At 32.5% G+C, this 23,671-nt stretch overlaps 2 protein-coding genes across 2 annotated transcripts in view; one reads left to right on the top strand and one right to left on the bottom strand.

Annotated features, from left to right (window-relative positions):
* LOC137392720 (protein RRP5 homolog) overlaps nt 1–14,452 on the bottom strand; it is an 85,825-nt gene extending 71,373 nt beyond the window's left edge. Inside the window, exon 1 of the mRNA XM_068079034.1 lies at nt 14,315–14,452. Within this exon, the coding sequence (XP_067935135.1) occupies nt 14,315–14,452 (138 nt within the window). The remainder of the gene's footprint in view (nt 1–14,314) is intronic.
* A 5,952-nt stretch (nt 14,453–20,404) lies between these two features.
* On the top strand, nt 20,405–23,575 carry LOC137393134 (Golgi SNAP receptor complex member 2-like). The gene is made up of 2 exons (XM_068079559.1): nt 20,405–20,842; nt 22,850–23,575. The coding sequence occupies exons 1-2, from the start codon at nt 20,571–20,573 to the stop codon at nt 23,217–23,219; spliced, it is 642 nt and encodes a 213-aa protein (XP_067935660.1). The 5' UTR covers nt 20,405–20,570; the 3' UTR covers nt 23,220–23,575.
* The last annotated feature ends 96 nt before the right edge of the window (nt 23,576–23,671 follow it).

Here is a 23,671-nt window from a genome sequence, read left to right as displayed (position 1 = left end):
AGGCTCTTATATATGGAACTAGGAGGCATATATCAATTTTAAAATATTCTTACTTTTAGGTGTTTTGGTATCGTTTCAGTTAATAGCACAATCTATTTAAAAACATATTGCAATAAGCTTATGACTAATCATCAGCCAATACAAGGAATTAGCAGCTATGTCGGATACAGTCAGTTTTGCTAATATCCATGATAGCTTTATTAGATTTGGGAAATAAAGTTGTATATTAACAAACTACAATACATTACAATTTATTTGCTGACCCTCTTTATGGTTTTCAAGACTGCCATTTAAGCACTCCCTTTTTTTGCACGGTTTCTCATTGATCTGCTCTTTTTTGTGAAAATTCACAATAATTGCACATTATGGTTTCCACTGATGTTTAAGCATGGCTGTAGTAAAAGTTTAAATAAGTCTATAATCAGTACAATTCATATTTTTGCTGCCGTTGCATCCAGCCACAAAATAAATCTTTTTTTGAAACTTTTCATCCGAATGCAATACCTGAGAGATGGTTTTTAGTCGAATAATTGATTTTTTAAATTTATTGAAATAAAGTGGCAAAAGTATAACCATAGTATATAACAGCTAGCGAGATGTGGCTGTTATAATGTTGCTGTGGCTGTTAGGACTATTAGTTCTTCACCCATGTAGTCTACTAGAGCTTGGTAGCAGCGGAATAACTACATGTAAGGGGGCACGTCACATTTGGTAAGTTGTTCATGTTATTTTAGTCAATTTACAGTTTATTTACTTGAAACATACAGTTGTAGAAAAGCAGTATAAATTTTATTTAATAAAGAAATAGGACTAGCGTGAAAAAAGTATGTTTCAATTATTATAATTTTTAAGGAATGTAGCATAGAACACGTTTGATATATATTTTTTTACACCTGTTTATCTCATCCAACTGCTGATATTGTTCTGCATAGAAAAGTCAAGAAAGTTCAGCATTATAATACTATAAAGGAGAATATCAAAACTTTTTGTAAAATCCTAATTTTGGACTTTATTATTGTTACACGAATGTTTGGTTTTGTAACATCAACACAGACACGCCAGCTGACAATTAATAGTTATTTTAGTGAATCAGTTAATTCTCTAACATTAATCTATTTTCAGTTATTAATATAATAATTTTTGATGTTTTTTATAATGATAAGTAAAGTTATTAATGTGGTTCTACCAACAGTCAAAACTGTTGTTAGAATATTACTGATAATTACTCTCAGTGTTGACTGAGTAACTAAAAGTGGTAATGAGTAACCATATGTCAAAAAAATATGTCAAAATAATCAAGGTTTCATCTACCAAATTTAATAATATTTTTTAACATGTACATAAGTATAGATTACAAACTATAAAACATTATATCAGTAAGGTTGTATTTTGAAATGTAGTAATGTTTGACGTTTTGGCAAAGTTACTATGATAAGCAAAACTTTAAATTCACCAACACAAAATATACTGTACAAAGTTTTACTGTAACTAGCAAATGTATACCTGACGTAAGAATGTAACAGCATGCCCAAAATTAGTTTTTCTTTGTATAGTTGCAAATAATCAATGACGCTTCATAATCAAATTAATCAATTAGTTATAGATAATTGCTGGATGAGAAGCATTGATGGCCCACACCAAAGACTGATTTGCAGACATAAAATTAAAGGTATGCGATATTGCAATAAGTTGCTGTCAACTAGCACATTATACATGCGAGCCAAAAATTAGTGTGATAATTTGATATAGCCATAGCTTCAGTAAGAAAAGTTGTCAATTTTTACAGGCATTGTATTATTTCAAACGCTTACATAAACCATTATGCCACTTTTGTGTTCTATTCATCTATTATTGGCAGATTACATAATATAAATAGCGCAAACCAATCAAAGGAATGTAGCATAGCAAAGAGATTTAGTATTGCTCTTCTTAGTTTTTATGAGTCATGGTTGCAATTGCTGAGCACTTGCATAATTATATAAAATGAATAGTTTTCCATGGTTACTCATTACCACTTTTAGTTACTCAGTCAACACTGAGAGTAATTATCAGATTTGAGATATCATGTTTAGAGGCAGGAGATTGACAAATATTTTGTTGGTTTTTACTCTTACCCTACCGTATGCGAATTTATGCTAAATCTATCAGCAACTGCCGTATGCACATTTTTGCGAATTTTCCAACAATTGCGTGGTCACCTAATTTTATTATTCGTTAAAAACATAACGGATGATTTTAAAACTTTGATGGTATTGTCAGTGTGGTTCGAATATTTCTCTAATAGATTAGTCTAAGATAACCAAGCAGTTTCAAATTTTTTATTGAGAGTTTCCAAAATAAAAATGGACATTTTTGTGTAAGTTTTGTTAAGTATTGCGCAAGTCAGAAAACATATAATTACTTACATGTATGTTGATGACACTATAGTCAATTCAAATTCAGATTTTTGTGATTACACAGATAATTAAATTAGCAACAGTGACTCTGATGATAGTGAAAATAATAGTTTTTTAAGTGTAAGGGACATTGTAGAGCATCGTTTTAGCTTCGTAGCGATTGTAGCTTCACATAGCTTTAGCAATGCACAAAGTGAAGGTACATTGATTTTTGCATAGCACTATATGTTAACATTTTAGCAAAATAAAATATATTACAAAAGGTTTCTAGATAAACTTTGAAGTTGAAACAAAATTGTATACATGCTTCATGTACATATCATGAAGCTAAATTGGCAATTTTTGGTGAAATGGCTGGCGGTAGGCCGGTAGCTTAGTTTGTACATGGGTGGCAGTAAAAGGGTAAAGCTATAACAGAATTAGAGATACAAGTGTATGTATTTCCTTTTGAATGATTTAGTGAACTTTGATGATTCAAGACAATGAGTTTGGCAAATGATATATATGTATAAGATGCTGCTGAAGTTGCGCAATTCAACTCATGGCTTTTAATTATTACCTCAAAATGTTGAAAACACGCGATAGGAAGGGCCAGAACACTACTAAAACTCATAGTTACTCAAACCTGAAATACAGTAGGTTTTATACAAATTGCTATATCCTACAATAACAAAACTGCAAAACTATTGGTTAAAATATAAATAGCAATATATATTATTATTTTTGGCCTTCGGTATCGGGCAGCATGTATGCAGTTTGTTTGCTGATGTTAACAAAAGTTTTACTAATAAGCTACATAATTTGCTCAATTATTTGTGTCAACTTTAAAATTGAAAACAAATGTAGTGTTAGCACTTTTAGAATATACTACAAACAACTCAGAGGAACTTTTTGTGGCATCTGACTTGAATTTAAAAGTTCTCTGAAAATGCAACTTGTATTTGCCCATTTTAATACTTTAAAATGTCAAAGGGAGCTCATAATGAAAGCAACTTTAATATAATTTCAAGATGCTCAAAGCGGTACGGATGTTATGTTGACAAACATTAAACGGTCACTCTGTACTATGGCTAGTAAGTATTTACATGTATTTAGATTTTGCATTGATGCTTTCAATTAGGTAGTGTAGGAAATCTATTTACATTAGCTAAATTACCAGCATGTGCAATACCCAGCTTTGTTTCCTATCCATCCCAAACATTTTTCCAATGCTTATAATAATTCATTGCTCTTTTCAAATCTGATTTCTGAACCAAAGGTATTTTTAGCAGTATAAGAACATATACTTCTCTTCCTATGGGTCTACTAACTTTTCTGTAGCAGCAAAGGCCATTGTTTTTAAAAGGTCTGGAAGAATTGTATTACTTATTTTGACTTCCATTGGTGCTCGTAGCAAATATAATTTCAGTACAATTTGCATCAATAAAGTTATTATTACTTGTTTGTAAAGTATTTGGAGTAAAACAATATTTTATGTGCACAGCAAACATTTTTGCTGCAAGCTTACCAAAACAAAATAAAACGTTTATTTTTATGTTACATTTTAATTAAACATCATGTTCTATTCAGTTATTGCTGTCAGTACTATGCAGTTATTGCTGTCAATGTTCTTTGTGCATTCTTGGCACACTTTTATGTTAAACTTCCAATGCATTAAACACTTTAGAAATAAAGTGTCCAAGCAAGGATGCATAACATGAGATTTGTCACTGGCTTGTTTTGACCTATAGCTAGCACTCTTTAGCCAAAGGTGTCTAGCTTTACTAAAAAATTTGGTAGTGAAATTGTACATAAATTCATTGCCTGCATACACGTCAATCATGATGCCTATGCTCTTATTATGTGTGTTCTACTATTTTCTGCTTAGCTAATTCACTTTCTACTTCTCAATAGCCTCAGCCTCCGAATGAAAGCTATTGTTGTTATTCCTATTCTTTGTAACTTTATAATGAAGGAGGTTGTGGTTGGGCAGCTCATTTGCTTTTCACTCTATTAGAAGTATTGCAGCACAAGTATAACTGCAGTAATAAAATCTTCACAGAATTGCATAATGTGGTCTTATTCTCCAAGGTCGTCTCACTAGCAGAAATGACCTATGTACTTATGCTATTGTGGTTTGTGCTTAAAGTGACTCATTCTCCTAATGTGGCATGGCTTGCTATCTTCTTGCATGCTAGTCAATTGATTAAATAGATTGTAAGAAACAAGCCAACCTCTCACTCCTACACAACCTAAAGACTTATCACATAAGTTCAACCTTCTAGCGAGATTGTAGCCGCTAAACATTTTGCTTTTTTCACGCGTCTAGCCATTTAGGGTTTTGCAGCAGCAGAAGAACAGACTAATCATGTCACAATTGGTATATTTGTTTGTCACAATTGTTTTATATTACTTTTGCCAATTTTGTCATTGAATTAATTGTACCATATTATGGTAAAAAGGCATCATGAAAAAGTATTTTACTTCGCCTCAATACCAATGCAAAAGGTTAGATTGGTAGTGGCCATTTTTGACCTGTAGGGCGAGCCACTTTAAATACTATATCAAAGCAACTTACTCGTGTCATCAAATTGCGACGGCAAACAACAATGCATAGGTTTTCGCAGCTAATTTGGATTTGGATTTTACTGCCTTAATTGCAAGATCGTAATATTGTCAAGTTAAAAAGGTCAAGAAACCCCAACTTTATAATGCTAAAAGAATGAAATTATTACTAATTTTCATAAAATGATAACTTTGTAATTATACATGAGGGTAGCTTTGTGAGATTAACCGACACACATTAAAATAGTTATGGTAACATAAAGCACAGTAGCCAGCAATTGATGAATATCTGTGACTCTGTCGAAGCTCCTAACTTTTGTAACTTTTTAAAAAGCATTAAAATAATTATGGATGCTTTTTATTCTGATTAGTAGTGTTAGCTGATTGATAGCACCAAACAGGCAGAATTATTAGTAGCCTATACTTTACTGCCCTGAGCAAGCAAAACGCTGTATCTTGATATTTGTAAATTGTTCAGCACAAGCACAAACGCGTTTTGGTTGAGCCTGGCATCAGTATTAGCAGTATTTTAGTTGTTTTTTATTTATTATGGTGAGATATCCAACAATCTTTACCGAATTTTTTTTTCGTGAAACTTTAAAATCAAAGGAGTTATTTCACTTAGGGCATTTTGTTTGCTTAAATTGACAATTTACTAAGCTGGCACTAGGCAATCAAAACGCCCTATCACTGCAGATAGGGCCTTTTGATTGCATAATTGGACTGGTTTCTCATTGTAGTTTATTAGTTTCATTAGTTTGCCACAAGACCATTTGCCATGACTGGATTATCAAAGGATTACAAGTTTAAATTCTGATATTAACCCGCAATTAGTCAACAAAATGATATATGTTGCAATTCCTATTACTCATCCAGTCAACACATGGATTAAAGCCCTGTAATAGCCATATTTAGCTCAAAAGTTAAGAGATGATCAAATATCTAGGTATCCTTCAAACCAGATGTCATGAAATGAAAGGAGTAAGTAAAATAGTAGTTTAAAAAAGATCAAAAGCTTTTATTGAAAATAATTTAGAGCAAACAGCTGAGTGCAATAATGTCAGTATTTTAAAAAAGCAAAACCTTCCAATGGACATGTAATTAAAACAAATTTTTCATCAAATCTCTGAGTCGGATCTTTAAATCGAGACTTTTGTCACTTAGATATCGTCCTGTCATAATAAATATATTATGATAAAAAATATAGCAATAAGATGAGCACTTAGAAGTGCACTAGCTTGTATGAGCTGCCTTAAAACAACCAAATATATATGCTTCAGTTTCGCTTCCCTTTGTTTATATACTCTTTGATTACATAATGCTGCTCATAATGTCCAACTTTGTGTATGTTCAGGCCAATCAAAACGCTGTATCTGCAGATAGAGAGCTTTGATTGCCACTTTATGTGTGGTAAATGTGGATAGGGCATTTTGCACATTGTGAAAAGTGCTATTTCTGGTGGTCTCAGATATATGAAATTTTGAGACATGTTAGATCTCAACCTAAATTACATATAAGCACAAAAAAGTGAATTTTGAAAAACTTGTCAGATTTTGTCAGGCGTTTTGCTTGCTTAGGGCAGTATAAAGTTATGATAATGTATTATTTTCATTGTAATTAACAAGTTGATGCATTTTAGTCGTAATTTGATACGGATTTAAACTAGAGGCTGAGTCATAAGTAAGTGACTGGAGTAAATGAAATCCTTTAAATTGCTGAAGCTTTAAAATCTATGTTTCAATTTTGTAGAAGAATATCGCAAGAGATAAAATATTACTGCTTCATAGAATTTTAGTAATGGGAGGTAGGGACACGGATTTGCTGAAAAACCTAAAAACATCAGGCATCTTTTGCATCAATTTTTAATCTGCATAACATCTGTTTGGGCTATTAAAATTGTTTTGCTTATTTTGGTAGAAACCTGGTCACCGCATCCAAGCACTATATCCACCAGATGGAAAATGGTACGAAGCACAGCTGGACGCTTTCTTGAAGGGGGTATGTTGCTGATTAACGGTTAATTTCCACAAGAGCGTGCCACATTAATAAAAGTTTTATTTCAAAAAATTTATAAGAAATAATATTACTATAAAATCTATGTTTGAATGCCATGGCACTGCATTTTTTAACCCTTCCAATTATAGTGGCAAAAATTGTCGATTGTGCTTCATAATATATGTTCAATTTTTATTAGCTTCAACTCTATCTAAAACCTTTTTGTTATAGATTTTATTTTTCCAACACGTTAAAAAATAGTACTATTCAAAAAACTTAATGCATTCCTACTTCGTGCATTGCTAATGCTATGTGAAGCTACGATCCCTTCGAATCTCGAAAAACAATGCTCTACCATGTTCCTTACTCTTACGAAACTATTACTTTGACCACCATTGGAGTCACTATTGGAGCTGCTACTTTAATTATATGTGTAATCACTAAAATCTTAATCCGTCAGTCATCAACAATCATCAATAATGTTATCAACATAAGTAATTATCTGTTTTCAATTCTGGATGTACTTGCGAAAGCTATAATAGCACTAAATATTTCGAAAATCAGAAAGAACAAATGTTTCTTTTTATGTTGAAAAGTCCTAAACAAAAATTTAAAATTGCTTCGTGAGTTTAGGGTAATTTTACAGGGAAACTTTTGAACAACACTGTCAATACCATAAAAAGTCTTAAAGACTGTTAGTTATGTTGTCAACGAATAATAAAATTAAGTTACTACGCAATTGCCAGGAAATTCGCAACATGCACATATGCCGGTCGTCCATTGATTTCGCCTAAATGTGCATGCAGCGGTGAAAGGGTTAATAAAATATTATGTAATCTCTAATTGAATCCCCATTCATTTAAACGCCCCTCTACTAGACCTGTACTATAATAGATGACGGTTAAAGATAGAACGCCACCGTTCAAGTGAACGTTACTTCTATTGAAAAAAACACATAAAAATTATATAACACACAAACTAAGCTGTGATCCAGTGTTAACATATACACTGGGCGTTGAGCTTGCAATATGCCATTGTTAACTGCTTATTCTAATGCTTTAGCATGTGCAAGAAATTTTAGCCTCAAATAGTAGTACAGATTTCATCATATTTGCTAAACCGTTTTTTCATATATGCCGAACTATCAAGCCGCTTAAACAATAAAATTATTATCAGCCTGATAGAGTTATTAATTATTTCCACGGTGCTGCTTTCAAAGCTTTAACGAAAACACTGTAAAGCTTAGAAGTTAGAAAACTCGCTTCAATATGCATTGACAAAAGTATTAATTGCTATTGTTGTAACTGAGTCATTGTTAGTAAAAATTTGTCAACATTTTTCTATCCATCCTGTCCAAAATTGGATCCAAAGATCAAAGAATGTTGAAGTCGCAGTCAGCTGGAAGTGGTTGTCAATTAAAGGGTGACACTCTAGTTTTCAACACTTCTAGAGTAGCACTCAAATGACCATGGCCTTCAAATTAAGATTCTACCTTATGTCAATTTAGCTGTATTTCAGAATGTTATAATATTGGAGTTTTGGGTCAAGGTTAAAATAGCAAGCATAACTTTGCAAATATCGACGCAAAAAGATTTTAGTTTTAAATAAGGCTCTGCTTTCATATATTTGCAAATCACTAATGCATGAATTTAAAAAAAGAACCCAAGGGTATATTTCTCTTTGTGCAGTAGCATCTAATCAAAAATGCATTGATTTTAAATAAGTGCAGAGTGACATACATGGATTATCAACACCGAAGAGTGATTTTCAGACATCAGATTAAATGTGGGTGATGCTATGATAAGTGGCTTTAAACTAACACAATGTACTAGGGAAACAAGCGTGATTATTTTGCTGTAGCTCAAATGCAGTAGAAAAAATAAAGGTGTCTAACTTTTCAAGTATTTCAGTCAAATTCGTTGCCTACATAAATGCTGACACTAGTCTTTGTGTTCTGCTGCTGTCAGGTTACAAAACATAGCTCTCCTAGTCAGAGGCATTTAGGTATCTAAAGCAATCTAGGCATTAGTTGTTTCAAGGAAGACCTGAACAATGCGTGTTTAACCACAGTGGTTGACCCCATAGGTCAAGTATTAGCCTAATTAATGACTCAATAAATAGCTACCCAGTCAGGTCACACTAAGCTTAGCAGCAATCGTTCTGAACACTGGCCATTGAGACTGCTCAATGAATGTTAATCCTGATCATTTCTCTAATAGTTTGAAGCAAATAGAAATCCAAACAGCTCTATCGCATGCACACAAGTGGCACACCATTTAGTTTCATAATTAGCTACTAAAATAGTATATAGAAGTGGTCATCAAAGTACCTTCTACAGTATATGTGTGTTTTGAATAACAATACATTGGTTAAGTATTATATTACTAAATGAGAAATGACACTAACGAGCATTAATGTCCTTATTGTTCACTTGTATCTGAGAAACTGTCAATTCTGTTTTGACTTGCCGCACATAAACCAGCTTATTTAACTTTTGAATGGAGCTGAGCAATGATATGTGATTCATCAAAGCCATAGCTTATCAGATTTTTATAAATGATAATCCACATTATTTACTATTTCAGTCAGCAGAAAACGGTAAAGTGCAGAGGAAATAGCAGAATATGATAGGCACTGGACTGAAAAATCAGGGAAACTGCCAACAAGATCAGTGTTGGATGCTATACACTCAAAGCTGCCTAACAGAAGTGTTATAGTGATTCGGGCTCGAGCCAACAACTTACTAAAGAAGGCTGCGAGAAAAAATGCCAGCTGAATTTTTTATGTTGTTGAACCTTCTTATTATCATTGCGTTGTATTTGTCAATAAATGTGCTCTTTTTGAAGACTAAAAGAGACCAACTCCGCAGTAATGCACTTGAATAGTTATTTTGTATCAAGCAGTCTTAGCTATTATTTTATGTACAGAAAATGTGCATAAAACAATGACTATGATAGATAATACAATACCGACAATAGATATTATCTGTTGTACTGCACTGTACACTATGATGTATTATTCAAGCAACAAGCTCTAAGATAAATTATAATAATTATTTTAAAGAAAAACCAAATATAAGAAAATATGCCGCAGCAGCCAGTCTACTGACAACTTACTGTCAAACCGACAAGCCCAAAAAATTACTTAGAACGCTGTGCTTGACTAAAAACAATCAGAAATTCACTACACAATGAGAAATATATCTTTTTGGGTCATTTTCCAAATTTAAGTGAATGTGTCTGAGTAGAATGTTCTATCAATTGCTTGACAGTTCAGGGCATTATTATTACTGGTAAAATGTGAATAATAGAACTCAGTATTACTATTGATCAATAAAACCACCCAAAGTCAAGAGATCTAAAGTTAGAAAAAATTTGGTACTGTGCTGGGTCCAGCCCGACTGATCATTGCTAACAATAAATTGCAGTAAGAAAGAAGTTTTGAAAAGCGAAAATGCCCTCAAGATAGAATGTTATTGTATTTTTATTGGCTCTCTATGTGACATTAAGTTTTTCTCTGGGTTCTACATAGGCACAATGGGCTTGTTTGGAATCTACCCAATTTATGGTGCTGTGGTATTGCACAGGTTTTGCAACCTGACACTCCATTCCCAAGTGGGAAAATGTTTTTACTTAACGTTCTAAGAGTGGCTTAAGATGAATAGAAAGACATTGCTGTTATTGTATGTTAGATTGAGTAACTAAGTATGTTGTGCAAGTAATTCATATTATTACTGTAGATAATATGCACAGCAAGCAAAGATGTGTGTGTTTCATTTTAGCAATCACAGTAACTGAGTTGCGTCCATGCATTGTTACCAACTAATTTTTTTAAGTTTTTGTATGCAGTGCAGCAGCGATATGTGACTGAATAAGAAACTATAACATAGAACATATTTATAAATATTGAGTTACATTATTCGTTTATTTTAGTGAGCAGAAAGTTAGCAATGATATGTAAGTTATAGAAACCTCTTAAATGATATATAAATAGCAGCAGCCTCCTAATTAATATATAATTCATTGCAGCCTCCTAACTGATATATAAATAGTAGCTACCAACTATATGAAATTCAAATTACAGTAAAATCTTACGTGATCTATAAGTCATAGCAGCATCCTAAATTCTATGTAACTCATAGCAACCTCTGCAATGATATGTAAGTTATAGCAACCTCCTAAATGATGTAAAAATAGCAGCAGCCTCCTAATTTATATATAATTCATTGCAGCCTACTAAATGATATATAAATACTAGCTATCAACTATGGGAAATACAAATTATAGCAAGGTCTTAGGTGATCTATAAGTGATAGCAACATCCTAAATTATATGTAACCCATAGCAGCCTCTGCAATGATATGTAAGTTATAGAAACCTCTTAAATGATATATAAATAGCAGCAGCCTCCTAATTAATATATAATTCATTGCAGCCTCCTAACTGATATGTAAATAGTAGCTACCAACTATATGAAATTCAAATTATAGTAAACTCTAATGTGATCTATAAGTCATAGCAGCATCCTTAATTCTATGTAACTGATAGCAACCTCTGCAATGATATGTAAGTTATAGCAACCTCCTAAATGATGTAAAAATAGCAGCAGCCTCCTAATTTATATATAATTCATTGCAGCCTACTAAATGATATATAAATATTAGCTATCAACTATGGGAAATACAAATTATAGCAAGGTCTTAGGTGATCTATAAGTGATAGCAACATCCTAAATTATATGTAACCCATAACAGCCTCTGCAATGATATGTAAGTTATAGAAACCTCTTAAATGATATATAAATAGCAGCAGCCTCCTAATTAATATATAATTCATTGCAGCCTCCTAACTGATATATAAATAGTAGCTACCAACTATATGAAATTCAAATTATAGTAAACTATTATGTGATCTATAAGTCATAGCAGCATCCTAAATTCTATGTAACTAATAGCAACCTCTGCAATGATATGTAAGTTATAGCAACCTCCTAAATGATTTAAAAATAGCAGCAGCCTCCTAATTTATATATAATTCATTGCAGCCTACTAAATGATATATAAATACTAGCTATCAACTATGGGAAAATCAAATTATAGCAAGGTCTTAGGTGATCTATAAGTGATAGCAACATCCTAAATTATATGTAACTTATAGCAGCCTCTGCAATGATATGTAAGTTATAGCAACCTCCTAAATGATATATAAATATCAGCAGCCTGTTAATTAATATATAATTCATAGCAGCCTTCTAACTGATATATAGATAATAGCTATCAACTATGGAAAATTCAAATTATAGCAAGGTCTTAGGTGATCTATAAGTGATTGCAACATCCTAAATTATATGTAACTCATAGCAGCCTCTGCAAAGATATGTAAGTTATAGCAACCTCCTAATTGATATATGAATAGCAGCAGCCTCCTAATTAATATATAATTCATAGCAGCCTCCTAACTGATATATAAATAGTACTGTAGCTACCAAATATATGAAATTCAAATTATAGCAGACTCTTAGTTGATCTATAAGTGATAGCAACATCCCAAATTATGTGTAACACATGGCACCTCTGCAATGATATGTGAGTTATAGCAACCTCTTAAATGATATATAAATAGCACCAGCTTTCTAAGTAATATATAATTCATTGCAGCCTCCTAACTGATATATAAATAGTAGCAACCAACTATATGAAATTCAAATTATAGTAAACTCTTATGTGATCTATAAGTCATAGCAATATCCTAAATTATATGTAGCTCATAGCAGCCTCTGCAATGATATGTAAGTTATAGCAACCTCCTAAATGATATATAAATATCAGCAGCCTCCTAATTAATATATAATCCATAGCAGCCTCCTAACTGATATATAAATAATAGCTATGCACTATGGAAAATTCAAATTATAGCAAGGTCTTAGGTGATCTATGAGTGACAGCATCATCCTAAATTATATCTAACTCATAGCAGCCTCTGCAATGATATGTAAGTTATAGCAACCTCCTAAATGATATATAAATATCAGCAGCCTCCTAATTAATATATAATCCATAGCAGCCTCCTAACTGATATATAAATAATAGCTATCAACTATGGAAAATTCAAATTATAGCAAGGTCGTACGTGATCTATAAGTGATAGCAACATCCTAAATTATATGTAACTCATAGCCGCCTCTGCAGTGATATGTAAGTTATAGCAACCTCCTAAATGATATATAAATATCAGCAGCCTCCTAATTAATATATAATCGATAGCAGCCTCCTAACTGATATATAAATAATAGCTATCAACTATGGAAAATTCAAATTATAGCAAGGTCTTAGGTGATCTATAAGTGATAGCAACATCCTAAACTATATGTAACTTATAGCAGCCTCTGCAATGATATGTAAGTTATAGCAACCTCCAAAACAATTTATAAATAGCAGCAGCCTCCTAAATAATATATAACTTATAGCAGCCTTCTCACTGATATATAGATAATTGCTACCAACTATGTGAAATTCAAATTATAGCATTATCTCAAGTGATCTATAAGTTATAGCAACATACTTTATTATATGTAAATCAGAGCAGCCTCTCAAACAAACAAGTTATAGCAAACTCCTAAATGATATAGATTACGGCATCTTACTAAAGGGTAGGTAAGCTGTGCCATGCTATGTAATGTTTCCATTGTGACTATTACATAAGTTACAATGGTAACATTCTAATTTATGTGTAAGTTGTAGCAATCTGCTAACTGGTAATCATTATTTTTGCTTACTCATTGAGATATGAATTATTTTACCTTCAAATTGATATGTAATTTACAACAACCATCTAGACATTCTCCCAGTTTTGACAGTTTTTCTAGAATGCATATATACAAAGTATGATAAGGCGATGAATATATATTGTATGATACCATATTCTCCTGAAATTTCCATAAAAATATATAATAATTAGGAGGTGAATAAATATATATATATATCTACAATGTAGATAAATTAGACCATATAGGAGGCTTACCCATATATATTTGCGTTAACTCCTAATCCCTTATATTCCGAAACCTCCTAACTGGTATATATTTATTCAACTCCTAACTCTGAAATATGGGTATATATATATATATATATATATATATATATATATATATATATATATATATATATATATATATATATATATATACATATCCATCAACTAAGACTAAAGATGGCTAATTTATGAGCGTAATAAACACCATTTTTATGACCGTAACAAACACCATTCTTATGACCGTAGTACACACCATTACTTTAATCGCGTTAAATAATTGAAAATACTGTTATCGACCGTATGAAACGATTGGAAACGAATATTCATAACAACCAAACTGGTTAATACCTTTTTGTGAGCAGGCTTTTTTAACGATTTTGAAAGCTTCGGTTGTGCAAGAATTTGGACTTCACAATCGTCAGTAGAAATATGCTTTGCTGCCTTTTCGGTGCCTCCCCGTGGAAAACATAAATCGTTTGTTGACATGACGACAACAAATATAAAAGCTGCTGGCTGCAATTATTGAGCAACTCAAACCACGAGTGAAATGTTCGAAACGACCTTGACATATTGTGTGAACATACAACAATCTTTTATCAAAAAACTTGATTAGCCAATCACGTTATTGAAAAAGATAAATTAACCAATTAATTGATTTTGCTGTAACGTACCTATATAATAATTGACCTTCCAAAGCTGTTACTACGTTGGCACATACACATCAATTTCCTGTGTAAAACTCACGTAGTTCCATTTGGATTGGTTCAATTGAACATTTTATATCTTATATTATAAGTCAGCTCAAATATCACACGCACAAACAAACGCAAATATTTTTTTAGTTTGTGCGAAAGTGTGCTAAGAATAATTTGTATTATAAGTATGAAACTGTGTTATCAAACTGTAATCTATTTCGGATCATTCACAACCAAACTAATCGCGTAAACGCTGCCTTAATACCGCGACAACAGATATTTTTGTTCTAAATGTGCTTGACTTTTCAAGTACGTGTTAATAATCAGCTGAAATCTGTAATGCGTCATATTTATTTTACTGATATCCATTAGTTTTTTTACGTTGATGTACAACCATTGTACAAATTTTAATGATTTAAGATTGTGCTCGTTCATCTAGTATTTGTAATGTAATTATATTATGTATGTTATGTAATTCTGTATGAACTCTGGCGTACAGCATAAGATCTTTTTTGCTGCCTTTTTGCTTTTGCTCATCAATAGTCGTTGTCGACTTATCAATACACTCTTTTTAAATGTTGTTTATGTACTAAGTGCAAGTCGACAGTTGCAGTGTTCTTTTTATATGGCCAATATGAAAAGAGAGTCAACCTGTAGATAGTGTTCAGTTCTAAATCAACATTAAGTCACGACAGAAATTGTGGAGGTGTAACTGTCGATTTATTACCGCGGTAGGCATTGAGAGTATGTTAACTTTATTGCTCTTGTCAGTCAGCAAAAACTGATGTCATATTGAGCTAGTTTGTTAGAAAAAGAGTCTGTATAAGATTGCTCCATAAAAAGCTTTTGTCACCTTTTGGCATGCACAACTGAAAGGCATAGGCAAGGCTGCAGGTTGGAGTTTCTAAGGGAGTAAAGCACAGGTGTCCTTTTAGCAATGCCTCGATAGTTACTGAGATGTTGAATTAGGACGTTAGGCTAGGCTAACGGCGACCATTTCTAAAACAGCAATCGGACAGTCTCAAATTAATAGGGACTTTGGGACAAGTTTTGAGAAACCATAAGGTGAGTTGTGCAAGACATGACTTGAAACTTGGAATATTTTGACATGATGGGTGGCTCTGACGATTGGTTTAGTTTTTGTGTGTGCTTTTCATCGGATTGGTGAAATATTTGGGTGGATACTTTTGTTTTTGCTCATAACTATGTGGACCTTTGTTGTTTTTTTGTGTGTGTAGACTACGGCCCGGCTTTGGCAATATCCCGCTAAAGGATACCTGTGGAGTAAAGTGTCGAGCTCTCCTGATAGGCGATTAAGCTGTGGAAATATCTGTGCTTTTACTGTAGCTTCGCAGTAAAAATTGTCTCAGCAATTTTTCAACGACAGTAGATGCTCCTATAACGTATACCTCTTATAACATAAGATCCATATAATGTAAAGAATTTTTGTAGTTTCGTACTTTGTAACTTTCAAATAACGTAAAGTATAAAGTTGGCCTAAGTTCTCAAATTTGATTTTAATAATGCGCATCTAGTTGTCATTCTTGAAAATATTGCTTTCCCTCTTGTCGCGCTTGGGGGAGAAAATGACGTATAGGGTTATCTCTCTCTGCACCGTCTACAGTGAACCGCCGTCATAAGTCATTAATTTATTTTGGTGTTGAGATCGTAAAACGAAAATATCATATGGAGAGATATAGGAACCTGTAGTAATTATCTAATGCAAACCCCCGGTGAAAACATCAAAATCTTATGTGCGTACTGTGTATATTGAAAATTAGTTACAAAATAGTATAGTAACCTTAGTAACTATAGTCACCTATTCAGTGGTTATGATCTGCAATAAAGTGCAACATTACACATTGATCATGATACATGTTATACAGTACTATATGGAATTCTCATTTTCGAAACACGTAGTGGCTAACTGCGGTGTAAGAGAGACTTGGACAGCAACGCATTCGGTACACTAGACTTTTGTGACGCTGCTTGACATAAACTTTGAATTTACGTTAAATGAATTTAGCTTATTAAACATACACGCGTAAAACTAAGTTTTTATATTTTACTAAACTTGACTTTGATTTTGTCTTCGTCTAAATTTTTTAGTACCTGTTTCTGACTTAGCGCTTTTTGCCTCGCTTTTTTCATTGCAACTTTTAGCCGGCCTTATTAAGACTTTTTCACACTAATTCGACAAGAAAAACCAAGCGATTCTGTTCAACTTTGAGTTTTGGAGAGACATGTTGATGTCGTATGGTAGGGAAAATACTTTGACAAGGGCCAGAAAAACTTCGTGTTTTGCATAGAAAGGCGTAAAAAACCATGAGACAGAGACGCTGTAATCCGAAGTCCTCTGGACCAGTATTCTGGCAGTCTAGTTTGCAGTGAGAAATTGTCAGATCGTCGATGAAGCACAAATAACTAGTAGCTTAGCAATTATTCAGTATAGGCGTTAGTGTGTCGGTCCATCGAGCTGACTGTCACAAGTTGGAATATTATCAAAAGCTATCTTCTATCAGAACCTTGCACCTGTTCGACAGATAGATGGAGGAACAGATAGACATTATTCTTATTATAGTAAAATTATATTTTTGTTCTGCTTTATTTTGGGCATATAAAACATTTTTTATTGTTATCGTTTTGCAAAATAGACTTTGCTGTGTGGAATAAAAGAAAAACTCGAGGTGAATTGACGTTAAAGGTGTGCGTTCTCCTTAACTCATTGTAAAAAAATCCAATCGTAGACAATGAACCAACTAAAAGTGACAAAAAAAGGAGAAAAATTTTCGATACGAACCAAAAATACTACAGTCACAGTACAGTCATTAAATTAAAAAGTTAACTCTAGAGACTTTCTTTTTTGAAGGACCAAAGGGGTGAGTTTGGGAAGATCTTGGAACACATTAGCCAATTTACATGTATCTTACTATTCCTATAACGTTAAATCCCAATAACGTAAACTTTCCCGGAACGGATTGTTTACGTTGTAGGAGCATCTATTGCATCTTAGAAAAGAAGATAATTTCTGTTTGGGCTAATAATGGAGAGTGGTAAAAACAACTCCTAATCATCTGAATGTGCCTTCAAGGAGTTAGAGATAAAAAAGCTTGGACTATCAATCCAAGTAAGCTCAATGTGTCAAAGAAACTTGACCCATACTTTTTGGATGATATATTTCGATGACATGTACCTAACACGTCAGTGAGGTCTCCAATATTACACTGGTGTCAAAGATGTTATTATCTTAGATTTCCTAAAGGGCTCACTGCGCATGGATAACCATAGTTGTGTAGACACTAATTAACAGCGGCTGACACATTTTCAATTAGCCATTCTTTTGGTGAAGTTTCCTTGTTCTGGAGGGTCTGAGTACACATCTTGCAGCTTGTCATCAGCATGGTAGTTGTTGCTTTCTGTGAATTGGGGCTCTCTTACTTCTTGTTGCCTAATCTGGACAGTTGTTGCTTTCTGTGAATTGGGGCTCTCTTACTACTTCTTACCTAATCTGGACAGTTGTTTCGCACAAGTTTATAGCATAACCTAATTACAGAGTATTTAAAAAACTTGATATTCTGCATTCAAAGTTTGCTTTTTATTTATATGAAATGTAAAAGTTTCTTTGTTTTATACCAAGGTGATAGAATTTTAGTTTTTGTTGGCCTAGGTCAGTTTTTTATTGCCTTTAAATAACATATAGTCCGTGCAATTTGAGTTTTCATCATTGCCAGTGTTTGAAAGGTGTGGCATAAGAATTGTACAAACTTTATACATTAATAACATCTTCGCATTTCAGTTTATTACAAAATAATTTATAGTCTGTTCGTTATGATGGTGGCTTCAAATACTGTCAAATGGACATTTTTACTATGGTTACACAATGCTTCATGTACATGTAGATGTATAGAATGGATAATTAAAAAAATGCCTTTTGTCATAGTTTTAGAGCTGGTAAAAATGGGGGATTCTGTGGGGGTGCTTTGGGATGATTATTTATAAAAGTTTGATTATAACAAAACAGTAATTTAAGTAACCATAGTTATGCTAATTTTTGAGCTATTCAAATAGCAATATAATGTGACTTGTATTTATAAACAGCGGCACACAATGAACTTCAAACTCTTTATATGGACTTGATTTACCAATGTACATCCTAATTCTATGGATGTATTTAGCGATGCACATCCATAGAATTACATGAGATAAGGATGTATTCATAACTACTTTTGTAGTTGGACACGTTTGTTTGATGCACATCCATAGAATTACATGAGATAAGGATGTATTCATAACTACTTTTGTAGTTGGACACGTTTGTTTGATGAACATCCATAGAATTACATGAGATAAGGATGTATTCATAACTACTTTTGTAGTAGGACACGTTTGTTTGATGCACATCCATAGAATTACATGAGATAAGGATGTATTCATAACTAATTTTGTAGTAGGACACGTTTGTTTGATGCACATCCATAGAATTACATGAGATAAGGATGTATTCATAACTACTTCTGTAGTTGGACACGTTTGTTTGATGAATAGTATTCATCCTAAACACTGACAAGAATTTAAAGTACAAAATTATGTGATAATAATGGGCTCTATATCATATATATATCATCAATATTTTAAGTTGTTTAGTAGTGAATAAATAGTCAGCTAGATAACAATAACGACAAGGATTTACATTTGACCTTTGCTACTGCTTGTTCACAAACATGATAAACGGTTGTAAAATGTTTCTTGAGGAAATTATTCTTAATTTAAATAAGATTGTCGGTTCTGTTATGACTTTTAAAAAATGTCACACCTTTTTTAATGTCTATATTTTATATTGAATGAAGCAAAAGAAGCAGGATCTAAATTAAAAAACCTCACTGATTTTTATGCTATCAAAACTACCTTGTTAATTTGATTGCGGTTTTTATCATCTTAATCTATTTTATGGCATTAGGTGATGTTAAAAAGTTAAAATCAAACTCTAAAGTTTTATCTCGGTTTTTAGTTCTGTATGAGTGAGCACTATATTATTCATAATATAATTTAATGTTGCTTCTTGAGGTTACAAGGCAGTATATGTGCACATTCATATTTTTGAGTTTCAAGCAATAAAGGTTATTTCTCAAACCTGACTTGTACAATCAGTGAATCTAGACTACCAAGGGGTAGCAAGGGGCAATCTTTAATCTTTGCTGTCTGTTATTTGTTAGATCAGGGTGATTAAGATAAGAAAAAAACTGCTTTTAGAACACAATTTCCTGTTGCTGAAACTTATATCGTACAAAAGTATTTTATCCAGAGATTGAGATAGTCTTCAACATCTTCAACTAAAGGCTTCTGGCAGTTCAAATATAGTGAAACTTATGCTACACTTCCTGTCAATAACAGATTTTAAGTTGTATTGCTTATTTTGTAAGAAATAGTCAGTTATTTTTATAAAAGAGTTCATCACTTACTCTATTGAATAACGATTAAGAGCAGGTAAATTGAACCAGCAAGCATTTATTTTAGCGACTCCAACAATTATAATACCTCTTTAAATTGCTTCTATATTACGTCTTGTTTAATAATGATTTGTTTTATCACTATTTAACCTCATGACCACTATTTGACCTTTGACGTCATATAAAATTTTTTATTTATTGTCAGAGTTGTTCTTGTAAGTACCATGATGTTGGTATTCCTTCTTCTACTTCTGCCTCCTTCAAGATTTTCTCAGAGATACTTCAGTCTGATATATCTGCATCAGGTTTTCGTTCAGAGCGTTCTACGCTCTCCAAGTCATTATGATCACATTATATTTTTTCATTTATAATATTTTGTACTCATAATATTTTATTAATTCATAATATTGTTAATTGCAGTTGTAGCCAGCATCGCCGCTGTATAACATTAAAGGAAAGGTTATGGATGCTCTTGGAAAGCAAACCAAAGTCTTATTGCAGGAAATAACTAATGGGTTATCATTCGCTGAAAGAGCCACCGCGGAGGAGTATGGTTCTGTGGAACGAAGCCTCAACAAACAGATATCTACCGTGTTTGACAATTGTGAGCGGCTTGATTATCTGATAAAAAAAGAACCGCCAAATCGAAGGGAGGATGCAAAACTTCATGTTGATAAAATGAAATATGATTGCAAGCATCTGCAGAATGCGCTACAAGCAATTCAACACAGAAGGTTTGTATTCCAACTTTGCATCAATTTTCAAACTATGATTTATTTTGTTGTTTACCGAAGCGGTAGTCAAAACTTACTTACGGTTCCAAAGTGACGCAAGTAAGTATTATAATGGTGTTTGAGAGAACATAGATGTTGAAGAGGCTCTGACAGACAATGGAGAACTTTAATACAATACTACACGGTTAGAGGAGTAATCATTCAAGTTTTTGTATACAGATAAATCATCACAGAAGCTCGATACAATGATTTGATAAAAATTATTAGGCTTTACTGTCATAAATTCTATGAGCGAGCAAAATATGGTTATAATAACGTTATAACTAGGCTACTTGAATTCATTTATGTGTTCATTGAAAGATTTATGCTGCGGTGTTCAGCTTGCTGAATCAAAACTGATTTAGAATCTCCTACAATTACCATCAGTTGGCTTGGATATCTACAATCCCACATACATACTCACAGATATCCATTACATGCTAACAGTTGTTCGTATATATAGGATAAAAAATTTGTAAAGAGGCTTGTCAAAGTTTGGTGGGGCTGGTAGCTGAACTAGCAGCCACTAGTTAATTTTTGTAGTTATACATTCTACAGCCTCTTCTTGCCTAATGACTGTGTGACATGAGAGTTGTAACAGCTTATGCTGTAGACTTCTTTATGCCTAGATTTCTGACTGGAACAGTTATAGATTTGTCTCCCTTTGTCTGACTTTGTGATGAGCGGAGTGCTGACAACTATGCATTTCAATTGCTCAATACTTCGTATATGTGCACATAATAAAAAATTCAATCATTTGGCTATTTTAATAAAAATGAAAGACTTACACGTTTTTTTTATATTTTTTTATTATATACATATTTATCTAAATTATATTTATCCAGAGTTTTTATAAAATTTATTAAATAAGTGACAAAGACAAAAATATTGAACAATTATTAAACTTTGCTAACTTTAAAGCCATAGCAATAGTGATATACCTGTGGATTTAATATAATATTGCTTGTGTTTATAGACAGCGACCTACAATATACTTACATGTACATTCTTAGCGATACGTTATTAAAGGTTAGATGCAATAACAAAGCACTCAAGTGTCCTGTTGTCATAGGATTTTTTGTGGTAAATATTAGGCTATGTTAACTATAGTTCTCAAAAGTTTTCTGACAGAGAAAATGCCGAGTTAATAATGTATTGCCTATGATAATATTTAGTTATTCTAGAGAGTAGATAACAGGTTAAGCAGTAGATAACAGGTTAAGCAACTATAATAACAAGACTTTGAATTTTTTTTTTATTTGCTCATTGACTTTGTACTGCTCATGCTCAGGCACCGATATGGTAATAAATTGTTCTATAAGGAAATTATAATTTGGTAAGCTGTATTATACAGCTTGAAAAAGTATTGGTCGATTACTTAATTGACTAATTGAGTTATTGACCAATAACTTAATTGGCCAATTATAGTTATTGACCATTATAGTTATTGATCATAATAGTTATTGACCATTATAGTTATTGGTCATTATAGTTATTGACCATTATAGTTATTGGTCATTATAATTATTGATCATTATAGTTATTGACCATTATAATTATTGATCATTATAATTATTGACCATTATAGTTATTGATCATTATAGTTATTGACCATTATAGTTATTGGTCATTATAGTTATTGACCATTATAATTATTGGTCATTATAATTATTGACCATTATAGTTATTGACCATTATAATTATTGATCATTATAATTATTGATCATTATAGTTATTGATCATTATAGTTATTGATCATTATAGTTATTGACCATTATAATTATTGACCATTATAGTTATTGATCATTATAGTTATTGACCATTATAGTTATTGACCGTTGGACAAAGATGGCCAATAACTATAACCATCTTTGCAAAATGCGTTTTACTGAAGCATTGTCCGCTATTGCATTATCTTTGCCCTACATTCCGTTTTATTTACATATCTCGGATGTTTGCTTCTGGTAGGCATGAAAGAGAGCAAGAGGAGCGACAGCGTGAGCAGCTGATGAGTACATCATTTCGTCCTAATAGCGCTGATACATCTATCATGATAGACCAAGCCTTGCAACATCACAGCAGTCTTCACAATTCCAATGCAGCAATGAATGAGTTAATAGGTTCAGGGGAAAGTATTCTCGAAAATTTAAAGGAGCAGCGAGGTGTATTGACATCAGCTCACAAGAAGGTGCTAGAGCTCATGAACACCCTCGGACTTAGCAACACTGTTATGCGCCTCATTGAGAGAAGATCCTCTCAAGATAGAATCATACTGTTTGGTGGAATGGTTCTAACTTCTATTTTATTTCTAGTCATTCTATATTATTTTGCTTTATAGTTTGACTTCTATGGGTCTGTGATAGTGATGCACTCGTGTCAATTATTCCTCTATCATATTTAAGTAGTCACAGACATAATAACAGCATTGTCAATATATTATCAGTATGATGAATATAAGCAACGGATTACGTTTTGATGAATTTCATTGCACTCTCCATATGATGGCATGAGAAGTGTGAGTTAATACTCCTGTAGGATGTGGAGCCAGACTTGTGGTATTTAATGTGTTTTTTATATGAAATTGTTTCTGCTATTTTGAGAGCAGATGTTGTACAGTATTGACTACTATCGTTTATTGATTATTACTTTATTTTTTATATTTTAGAAAATCAGATACAAACATAACAGAGTTCACAGTGCGTATTCATTCGTGCAGTTATAACAAACTATCATCATTAGAAATTAATAAAATATATTCTGGAGTAAAAAGTAAGGCACATTCAACTTTCA

Source organism: Watersipora subatra, chromosome 4, assembly GCF_963576615.1.
Source record: "Watersipora subatra chromosome 4, tzWatSuba1.1, whole genome shotgun sequence".
NCBI classification, from domain to species: Eukaryota; Metazoa; Bryozoa; class Gymnolaemata; order Cheilostomatida; family Watersiporidae; genus Watersipora; species Watersipora subatra.
The sequence above is the reverse complement of the archived record's forward strand: the minus strand, read 5'-3'. Positions and strand labels throughout refer to the sequence as shown.

Excerpts from the sequence above, each read along its gene's own strand:
- LOC137393134 (XM_068079559.1), top strand. The coding sequence starts at position 20,571 with ATGGATGCTCTTGGAAAGCAAACCAAAGTCTTATTGCAGGAAATAACT. Across the intron at positions 20,843-22,849 it reads CAAGCAATTCAACACAGAAG|GCATGAAAGAGAGCAAGAGG; the intron begins GTTTGTATTCCA and ends TGCTTCTGGTAG.